The sequence below is a fragment of the Chinchilla lanigera genome, unplaced genomic scaffold (assembly GCF_000276665.1).
Source record: "Chinchilla lanigera isolate Chin_1 unplaced genomic scaffold, ChiLan1.0 scaffold00013, whole genome shotgun sequence".
NCBI lineage: Eukaryota > Metazoa > Chordata > Mammalia > Rodentia > Chinchillidae > Chinchilla > Chinchilla lanigera.
In genome coordinates, this window is record NW_004955414.1 from 20,619,770 (window position 1) to 20,631,388 (window position 11,619).

An 11,619-nucleotide genomic window follows, 5' to 3' on the forward strand; every position below is an offset into this window, starting at 1 on the left:
AAATTGGTGAGGTAAGTGAAATATGTGGGAATGTGTTCTGACTGCTTGGATTTGTTCTTCCCCCTTGTTGGTCCAGTGACACTCATCCAGTCCAGGCTTCACGTCCTCAACTTCCCTGTGGCTTACTGCCTCCTCTCCCTGCAATAACTCCTGCAGATACTCAGAGATGTTGCTGTTCTTTTTATTTCCTCCCAGATAGTCTACAGTAAACTCTCCCCAAACTTCACACTTTGTCAAGATATTGATACCCTTTTTGGTGTGTAGCGACCACTTTAGTAGTTGTAATTGTCTTTTGCTTTTAAGATCCAGATTGTCAATCTCTCCATACCAAATCCAGTTAATAACTTCTAGTGTATCAGCTCTCTTAATAGACTAAAAGATTACTTGTTTAATAAAATGATCAAGAAATATAGGGTAACAAACTTTTCAACTGGCCCATTATTACTCTTCATTGTCAATCCCTTTAAATTCTTAAATTATAAAAAAGAAAAATGTATGTCACTAGATTATATTATGTGTTTTGGAAAAAGAAAACTATTCCATTTTGATGTAGAGAGTGGTACTTTTAGAGAATCTACAGGAAATCTGAAATAATTCACTGAAGATTTTCTAGTATCCTGTTTTTAGTTCAGAGGAAGCTACTTGTCTAAATTCTCTAGCTTGTAACAATATTAAAAAACAAACAGTTTCAGTAACAGATATAGAATGGATATTAATAATGGAATTAGCATAAAGTTTAGTATTTCTGTGGAAGTTAAACATAAGAGTGTTTAACGTGTTCATTACATTAATAGTACAGTGATCTAGTGGGTCAGGCCAGTACTAGGAAGACTGTTTCAGATCTTGAGCATATGCTGAAAAGGAAGGAATATTTATGCATAAAATCAGAATAGTTTATCCAGGATAAACTACTTACTCTAATGCTCTTGGTTGATGAGATCTAAAATGGGAGAATTGATCAGAGTTTTCAGGCACTTACCAAGTCTGCCACCGGGTCTGCACTTAATGAACAAAAAGAGATGAACCAAGGATGAGATCTGCACCCCAAGCCCAATCTTGAGGCATATGTGTAGATTCTAGTCCTTTTACACTGATGCCTTTTTAGTAGAAGATGTGCCCCTGGGGACCAAACTCAGGAAGCTATACCCACAGGTTTTCTATTCAGGTAATTACTTAAAGTCACTCCAGGAGACTTCAGCTGATTTCCATTATTTGTACAAATTACTCTTCCCTGCTCACTTTAGCAGAGCTAATTGCTCTTTCACCTGCACTTTCAGATTCTTCTAGAGAAGTGGTCACACTTTATTTCCCTAAGTGATTACATTTGTGATATTATAACTGAGTTAACAGACTGAGCTTTACACGTAACTTTCACCTTATTATCTGAGAGATGCTTTTTCTTCTACTTTAGCATTCATAAGGCTTTGAATTTCTTTTTGGAGGCCAGCATGGGTATATGACTTACCCACTTTTAAATGTCATTAGTCTATGAGAGTACATTTCATATGGAGTAAGCTCGATTGTACTTGTGACTTGCAAAAACATGTTGCCCTTTTTCACTTTTGTCTTTGACAAGCATGTTGCCCCTGGTTTCATTCACTTTGACCTAAAAACACTGGAGTGAACGTCAATATGTAGAAGTCTAATGGGAAACTCTCTCCAGCTATCAGAGAAAGTACATGAACTCTATTCAATTACAACAAAGGCTATATTCAACCCTGAAGTGATCTCTGCAGCTCATGCTGTAACAGAAAATGCTCCTGCCCTGCCAGTGTGCTTCAGTTTGTGTTCATTGCACAGGTAACCTCCAGGATACTTCAGTTTCTGTTATGGTTCCTTTCACTACTGTTTGTTAGAAACAACTAGTCACTGTGACACATAGCTGGTGCTATGATGCCTATTGTAAAAACCAGTGAAAGACAGCCAAGTACCCTGCCTCTGTACCTCCCCTTTGCAGCCCCATAAAAACATCCCTCCCTGAGCCTTCAAGGACTGACAGTTTTATAAGGATGGTGTTTTGCTTACTTTTCTCTCATTGCTGAGACAAAATACCCAATGCCCAAAATGAAGGAAGGAAAGGTTTATTTAGCTTACAGTTTGTGGAGGTTTCAGTCCATACTTGGCTGGCTCCGAGGCAGAAGGTAGCAAAGCAGCAAGAGCAAAGGGGGGAAATCCCGGGAAGCAGCTTCTTTCCCTGCGTTATGTTGTAAACAGGCTACCCCCACCTAAGGGGCGTGTAACTCTCACATAATCTCCATGCCCTCCTCTTCCACAGGCTCAGGATGTATACAAAGTAAGCACCCTGGCTTCCTGCTGAGTCCCTTAGCCAAACCTCTAGACTCCCCAAGTTGACACAATGTATCAACCATAACAGATGGATTCCTTGTCAGTGCCTGTTGACAAATAAATCTGCCTCCAGTTCCTGAGCGACTTTCCAGTGTTCCTGTTTGCCATTGTAATATCACCCCCTGCCCTTCACCACTGGTGCAGAATTTTCCTAAACTGAAGGAAAAGCTAGAGGCTTTTAAGCCACCTATTGACAGGGCACTCGATGTGGTCTTCCCACAGGAAGGGAACATGATTTGGTTTTGGTGGCCATTCCTGTTCAAAGGAAAAAAGTATTCAGGAAGGACTTAAATAAGATCTGTCAGCTACAACACTTACTGGAAGAATTTTGTTTCATGCCTCACAGGATGGAGAGATCTGAGTGACAAATTCATCACTTTTTAATAACTGTTGTGTGCTTGGATCCAAAAGTTTCGGCAGCAGACTGTGGAAGCAGTTTCTCTAGGATTCACACAGCTTTTATTGGGAAGTGAGAAGAGGGTGGTTAGTGGGAAAATGCAAAACTCCACACAGTGGCTCTGCTGAGGATCTCAATGTTATGTACCACCTCTCTCTTCAATCAGGTTTAGATTCTTCCTGCTTCATCTAGCATTATGTCGTTGACCGGCATAAAATTTTCTAAGCTGTGACTTTTGCATTTGTCTGTTTATCATCAAAACTGGGCAAGAAGTGTCAAGAGATGCCCCCAAATCATCTAACAACCTTACTATAGTGCCACCTTGAGTACTAGTGGTTTTAAGTCAGTCTGATTATTAGTCAATTATTTTCTTCACTTGCCTGTACCTCAGAATGACACAGCAAAATTAATAATCAACAGTGCAAAAAGAAAAAACCTACAAAATGGGAAAATAAACTGACAGCTATTCCTCTGACAGAGGACTAATATCCAGAAGTTGAAAAGATTCAGACAAATTAGACACCCTAAATAAAAGTTATCAAAAAATATAAGTGAAGTTAATAGATTCTCCACCCATAAGAAGTACAGACGACCAATAAAGACATGAAAAATGATCAATGTCTCTGGCCATTACAGAAATACCATTTAAAGCAACACTGAGATTCCATCTTACCCCAGAGAATGGCCATCATCAAAAATCAAATAATAATAAATATTGGTGAAGCTCTAAGGAAAAAGCAACACTTCTGTATGGTTGGTGGGAATGTAAAGTAGTACAACCACTATGTAAATCCGTATGGGGATTCATCATAGACTAAAGGAGGAAATTCCATTTGATCCAGATGTTGTCATTTCATGTAGGTATCTTTCCCCAAAGAGTGAAAGACCTCTATTAAGTGCTACATGCATACACGTTTATAGCAATATAATTCATAATAGCTGAATCATGGAAGGCTGTCTGTCCACCAACCAAAGCATAAAAAAATTGTGCTTTTTATTCACAATGGAACACTAATCTGCCATAAAGAAAGACAAACTTGAGTCATTTGTAGCAAAACAGATGTAACCTGAGACCATATTGTTAAGTGAAATAAATCAGACAGGTAAGCTTAAATGTCTGATGAATTGTGTGTTTCTCTTATATGGGAAACCCAAATCATAAATAAGAGCAAGATTAAAGATAGATAATAGGAAATAGGAAGAAGGATCTTTCTCAAGGGAAAGGGATTGAGACATGGAGGGTCAGAGGGATGGGAGGGAAAGGGCGAAAAAATAAAACATTAAGATGTGTTACATTCATGTATGGACTCCACACAGGTATGCAAACATTATACATGGCAAACATGTACTACTATCAATAAGAATTTAAAAATAAAAGTAATAAAAGAGACCCTTAAGTCATCCTTTTTTAGCTGAAAGCAATTATAGATGTAACCACTTTATCCCTTTTCATATGATTTGACATTTGCAATTAGTCAGGGAACAAGGGTTAAAATTCTCATCATCCAAACTTCTTTGCTAACACATTTCTGTTCAGCACATGCTGGACTGTCATTAAGTACTACTCAAATTAAGACTAAAGACAGAACAAGATAATAGCACAGTGGTTCCTCAGCTCCTGAACTTTTTTGTTTGTCAACAATTTGGTTCCCAAACAAAGTGTTTGTCAGTACTTTGTTTTTGTTTGTAAACTATGCATCAAGTGACAAACAGGATACTTCCTGCATAAACGCGAATGTAGCCATTGTTTCTATAAATGTGGACAAATGAAGTTCATGAACACAGGCACCACTGTGGTTACAAGAACCATCCATTTCTCCCCTGAGAACTTATTTCTCACAAAAAGATGAACAAGTGCAGATATACTTATCTAAATCTAAAGAGCCTATTTTTATTAGCCCCCCATATGAAGCTTTCCACATCAGACAAAAAAAAAAACAAGTTCAGGGATGAGGAGATAGACCACAAAATCCTCAAAAAGATCATATTTTCCTTCAAGGTCTTTAATAATAGATTAGTTGGTAAAAATCCAGGAACAGACAACATAATATACTGACATCTGTGGTTCTGCACAATCAGAAATAGGGAAAAACCTCTACCAATCACTTCAGCAGCTTTTGGATCATATTTTAAATATAACACAGACAGACACTGAGACACATAAAGCCTCAGCCACCCCCTAGGCTGTGTACCGCAGCTGGTCTGAAGGGACATTAAAAATCAGATACTCCCCGGGCCTCTGCAGAGGGGCCCAACTGTTCCATCCCCAAGGCCATTTCCAGCCTGTCTCTTCCCAATCTGCTGCTACTTGCTGCTCACAGCTGACATGGTCAGAGTTCTGAAGCTCCCTCTCTCTCCATGAGCAAAAGAAAGCCCAGGGTTTCATAGTTAATAGATGGAAATCTCAGCTCCAGACTCCTGTATCTCTCTGCCTCATGGCCAGCCCAGAACAAACCAGTCAGTACAATCAAAGTGACAAAGACTTCTGACAGGGCCTATAGGACAGCCTCTGGGAAATCCTTTTTTTCAAAATTAATTAAGTGGATTGGTACATTTTAAGTATATATAATGATCACATTCACCATAGGGAATTGGTACCTGCACATGCTAGATCTTAATTCCTCTTTTCTCATTCCACATTTTACCCATTCTGAATAAGTAAGTCTTGGATGAGCTTAATATTATGAAATTCTCACAGATGCCTGTGTGGCACCACTGCTGCTGATTTAAGGATCATATACTCTCTGAGTCCTTATGAGGAAGCCCACATTGAGAATGTAGGGAGTTGGGGAACTGTGGATTGAATGAGAAAGTTGTGAGAATGGAAACCAAGATTCACATTTTATGCTGAAAACCAAAATGCTAAGGCAATCATCTCCCCTCCTACTGCAGTCATCTCTGAGGATGTACTATTGCCCTCCTCAGCAGGCCCATAGTCTTTGAAGTCCTTGGCTGGAAACTTCAGTGTAGGACTCAGAGCTCTGCCAGCAAAGCCTGGAGTTTTTCTCACCCACCAGATGAACTGCCTTGGTAGCAGAAGAAACTCTGTTTTGAGGGAATGGGAATGTATGGCATTTACTGTGATGAAGGCAGTCAAGCAGAGGGGAGATTTGGGGAGGGCGGAGTTTACAGACCTAGAAAATTAGTGTCTTTGTCCCGACACATGACTCTGCTGGGCAAGACTGATTCAGTGTCTACTATGTCTTGCTGTAGGGCAAATACTTCCAGCACCACTTGGATCTTAGAAGGAAACATTCCTGATGGAGAGCGTAGTGGATCTGAAAGCTGGGCACGGGGAATTGAGAAGACCGAGAGTCAGTGATGTCTCCGTGGCAATCGGAAGCACACGAATGCACTCACAGGGCATGCATTCACAACTGGTGTTCCATCCAGAGAATGCCATGTCAGTGCTGCAGATCCAGGGCCTGCTCAAGTTTACCGTGTGGTATCTGGTCTTCTAAGTAAACTTACAACTGAGAGACAGTCAGAAGCCCTCCTATAAGTACTGACTAGACAAGGTGGAGCAAGGCTAATATGCCCGGGCTGATCTGATCAGCGGAGGTAGAGAAGTGGAGTAAAGTTTAATGATCTGGGTCCCTGGGAGAAAAAACTTGGACCTTAGTTCATGAGGTTGAGCAAGTTTTGAAGCATTCTTTGGAATAGAATCTGAGAATGATTTCTGGAAAAGGCAAATTTTTCTGCATCAAATAATAATGTTGAGTCTTCAAGAGTGAGGGCAGGAGAAGGAAGAGGACAGACACTGAGAGAGAAGCTGGTAAAGAGGTGAGGCCCAGTTCAGTTACAGGCTACAATATGACTATGAGCATATTGCCTGCTTTTCCAGAGTTGCCTGCACCTGAGAGAAACATGTACCTGTGATCACGCTCTTCCAGGGCTCCCATATGAGATGAAAGAGTGAAGCAGGGTGTCAGTGCTCAGGGTGGGCCAGAACGCCCCAGCGCATGACCCCACCTGCTGGCTCTGAGCGGCAGTTCATCTTTTCCAGTCCTCCAATCCAGCTTCCTCCTTCTCTCCTTCAAAGTTTCGATTCTTAAGAAACCCTTTGTGTCTCAGACTCTTCCTCAACACTAGGTATTGGAGCATCCAACCTCTGACAGTTATTTGACAGATCAACAAAACTATTCATCTACTGTGGGACTGGCAAGTATAAAAGAGAGAATTCACATAAAACTAAGAGGAGTAATGGAAAAAGAAGCTACACTGTAATGGCCATAGAGATAAAGGTACCTAATGAACAGTTTTAGCCAAAACAAATAAAAGTATATCCCCAAAGCTCATATTTGAGACAAACATAGTGTAAGAATAACCTGTATCATTATATAAATATTTATAAAATATAAATTTTAATTTCTACAAATTATTTCAAAGCTGAAAAAAACGTAAAAATTGAATTATGCATAATGATTAACTATCAAACTTATAGCTAAAAACTACCCTTAAGGGACCATTTAATAGAAATCATGTAAAACTTCTGTAAAATCTTTGGGATAGGGATAGGCATACTTTCTAACTTATTTTTGAGCTCTCTGGTATCTTATATAGCAAAACACTTCAGAGAGATTGTAAGTAAGGAAAATTTCAAGCCATTCTCATTTGTAAATGCTGATGCAAAAGTTGCTAGTGAAACATTAACAAAACATCCTACAATAAACAAGGAAAACTAAAGGGACATGCCTAACTTGAGTTTTTGCAGAAAGATAAAGTTGTTCCTTGAAAATCAGTGAACAGAATTAATGATAGAAGGGCTGGGGATTTAGCTCAAAGGCACAGTGCCTGCCTGGCAAGCGCAAGGTTGTGAGTTTGATTCATGGTACTGGAGAAAAACCAAAAAATAAAATAAAATAAAAACAAAAAAACAGAATTAATGATAGAATCATACAGTATTAACATTCATAAAATTACAAATATCATTGGACACATAATAATTTTGTGAAAAGTGGCATTTACTCTGATAGAAAACCTCATTGTGGGAACAACAGAAGGTGAGAAAGCTCTCTGATAAAGATAATTACAAAAATATCCTAGAAAATATACTTAAGTGTGAAATGTTGAGAAATGTACTCTGATACCTGCAGAGAAAAGACAGCAATTTTCACCACCACCACCACGTCCACCACTCTCCTCTCTCTAGGGATTTCAACCATTGCAGTAAAGCAATACTAAAAGATATGTTGAGCTTCACTATACAAAATGGTAGGAGTTTAACAATGGTTCTTATACTGTATATTGTTTCACATCAGTCATTCTAATTACCAAATTCAAGCATGTAAAATTGGTCAAGAAAAAAAGAAAATTTTACACATTGACTGTTCTTCTCAATAAACTGCAGGCATTAGCAGTACACCTATTCCACCTATCTTTATATATACAAATGTTGTTCTGTCATTTTTAAATTTTTAAAATAAAAAAATTAAAAAAGAAAGATATGTTGAAACAAAGCCGAAAGAAGCTGACCCTACTTGTAGTGATATGATGAGGCAAAAAGTAAAGCCTACAGGAACTACCAATTATGTATTAGAAGTAAAAGTAAGTTTAGTGGTTTAAAAAAATGACCTAATGTAAATTGACTTTCTTTTAATATATTTGGTCAACATTTAGAAAAAGATTCTTTATAAGGTTGTTAACAGTGACATAAATTATTAAAAAAAGACCTAATTAAAAAAAAGTCAGACCTTATAAAAAAAGACCTAATATAAATTGACTTTCTTTTAATATATCTGGTCAACATTTAGAAAAAGATTCTTTATAAGGTTGCTAACAGTGACATAAATTATTATCTGATATTTAAGAATGTAAATAGAAATGTATAAAATAATACTGAGAAATATTAATGCCTCAATTAATTGAATGGCACATTATTGGATGTCAAACTCTTATATCCAATATATTTCACTTCTCCCTTGATACATTACAAATAAAATTCACAATATGTGTCTTTATGGTTGAGTATAATTTTAAAAGTTCCATCACAGTGGTACCTTAGGTTTACACACTTTCTTTTACAATCTTTCAGAAAGATTGCTCTGTCTGTGTTTGTGTAAAGAAGATGCCTGGGGTCATTGTCACAAGGAAAGCTCAATGCAGAATACTTTATTTGAGAACTGAACTATATGAAAACATAAACATTGGTGAACTGGGGTGTTATTGCATTTTTAACACAGGAAAAGTACAAACTTTTGTACTTTTGTGCATTTTTGTGCATTTTCAAACAATATAGATCACATTAGAAATCAACTGATAAATTGTTTCTAAAGTTATGAAACAAAAACAATTTAGGAAAGCCAAGATATAAAGAAAAGCAATGCACTGATGTGTAGCACTCCACAGTAAATTTTGTGGCAGTCATATTTAGTACAAATCCTTGATCCTTGTTGTTGCTTAAAAATGGATGTTAGAAACATGACTAATGATTCTGTTTAGTGAGAAATGGTAACGGTCTTGTAATGGAAAGACCCATTCTTGTGACTCATTATCATGGTTCTCTAGCAGGCGTCTAATTAAAACTGTCTTTAGGCTGAAAGAATGACACTAATTTTCTAGGGCTGTAAACTCCTCTCTCCCTGACTGAAAGCTCTGTATTAGAGAAGTTATAATGAATTTACTCTTTTAGGGTCAGTGGAGAACAGAAAACGATTACATCTGAAAGGACTGAGAAGCATAGATGTGCTAGGGATGCATTTCTATTATTTTCAGGATTCCTGACCATATACACTTGCTGTAGCTGGGGTCAAAGGATGTTTAGAATGGCCTCATCTCTGGGGATTCACCAGAGTTTGGTTCCAATCTTTAATGTTGTACCCCTGAGAAATGAGAGCTATTCACAGAAATAGTGGAAGCATTTAAGCTTCACTATTCACACAGTCACAGGTTTTCCAGACCAGTGGTCCAAGGAGCATGAAAATTATAGCATCTATAATTAGGTGATTCTTATCAAATGATGGATAGACCAAAGACAGCAAAAACTAAAAGTACATAAAGAGAGACATAAAGAAAGAGAGTGAGACAGAGAGAGAGAAACAGAGAGAGAGAGGTAAATGAAAAATACCGTGACTATAGTGGAGAAAATTTGAGTTAGAAAAAGACAAAATGCAACTGTGAGTGATTTGAAAAATGTGTTATTTCACAGCAAATTAAGTGATCATAGTGCATAATTGTCATGCACATATTTGAGGTAAGTTTTCATTTCAAATCACAAATAAATATTAGGTATATTGCCGCACATTTTGTGTTAATATGTAATTATAAAGTGTAAGATTATGAGAAGGACAATGTAAACTTTCCTCAAAAGGAGAAAAAAGAGGTATCAACCTTTGTAAAACATTTGAAAAGCTTGACACATTATAATATCCTGTTCCAATATTTTTCAGAACTTTTAAAATAAGGTGATCAGTGGAGAATAGTATCTGAAATGCAGCTAAGAGGATAGAGAGGCTGTCAGAAAATCAAGTGAACTTTACTAGTTTTTCCTTAATTAGTTGGATTAGGTGAATCACCGGCCTGAGACCTTTTAAGCATTCACTATTTCAAGCAGAGCTCATTATTCTCAATCCCTTCCTGCTAGGTCTCTTTCAACCTCCAAGTATTTAAACTGCATTAAAATCAATGAAGAACCACAATGACTCATTTCCAGTGCTCTGTAGAAAGAAATTGAAACAACAGTAAGAAAGGGACTGAGAAAATGTGAAAGAATGATGACAGTAAAGAAGTGAGAGGATTAAAAAGGAAAACTTTCCATAAAATCAGTAGAACCATGAGTAGGTAGTGGACAGAGATAGTGGAAACTGGTGAAAGGGTACAAATTCGAAGTCATGTAGGGTGAATAAGAATAGCTATCTAATATACAATACCATGTGTAGAATACAGTTAATATTGTTTGTTATATATTGAAAAATTCCTTATTGTTTTCAGTTCTTCAGTGAAAAACCAGACATTTTTTTGTGAAAGTTAACCATTTTTATGTGGCACACACATTTGTTCCAGGATTTGGTGCCCTTTAATTTGGGAAAATATTTCTTACATAAGATTCATGAGATTCTTCCTTTCTTCTCATGTGAGAAAAGAAGAAATACATATTTTGAACTGGTAGCAAGTATGTCTTGCTTGTACTCACAGGAGATAACTTTGAAGGACAAGGAAAATAGCAAAGAACCTTTTTCACAAGTTGTCACATAAAGCAAGCACCACCATGTTGATCTGGAATAGCAGTGATACTATGGAGCCCATACTTTTTTAAAGGGTTTTCCTGGGTTGGAGCATGTTCATTGCTGGCTCTCTGTCCCACTCTGTCTTGCATACGTGGTGGCCGTGACTGGTAATATCACCATCCTCTCAGTCATTTGGCAAGAGTCATCTCTCCACCAGCCCATGTATTACTTCCTTTCCATCTTGGCAGTGACCGACTTGGGCATGTCCATGTCCACAATTCCCACGGTGCTCGCTGTGCTGTGGTTTGATGTGCGGGAAATTCGGGCAAATGCTTGTTATGCTCAGCTCTTCTTCATCCACACCTTCACCTTTCTGGAGTCTTCGGTGCTGCTCGCTATGGCCTTTGACCGTTTTGTTGCAATCTGTCGTCCGATGCACTATTCTACCATCCTCACCAACAATGTGATTGGCAAGATTGGTTTGGCCTGCCTGCTCCGAAGCATGGGAGTTGTCCTGCCCACGCCTTTGCTCCTGAGACGCTATCACTACTGCCACAGCAACGCCCTGTCCCACGCCTTCTGCTTGCACCAAGATGTTCTGAAGTTATCCTGCTCAAATGCCAAGATCAACAGCATTTATGGCCTGTGTGTAGTTATTGTCACTCTAGGTGTGGACTCGGTCCTCATACTTCTTTCCTATGTGCTGATTCT

General features: G+C 38.1%; 1 protein-coding gene across 1 annotated transcript in view; it reads left to right on the top strand.

Moving 5' to 3' along the window:
* The first annotated feature begins 10,949 nt into the window (after positions 1 to 10,949).
* The window catches only part of LOC102022276 (olfactory receptor 51L1-like), a 2,087-nt gene continuing 1,417 nt past the window's right edge, over positions 10,950 to 11,619 (top strand). Inside the window, 2 exon segments of the mRNA XM_013511722.1 lie at positions 10,950 to 10,986; positions 10,989 to 11,618. Coding sequence (XP_013367176.1) covers positions 10,950 to 10,986; positions 10,989 to 11,618 — 667 coding nt within the window.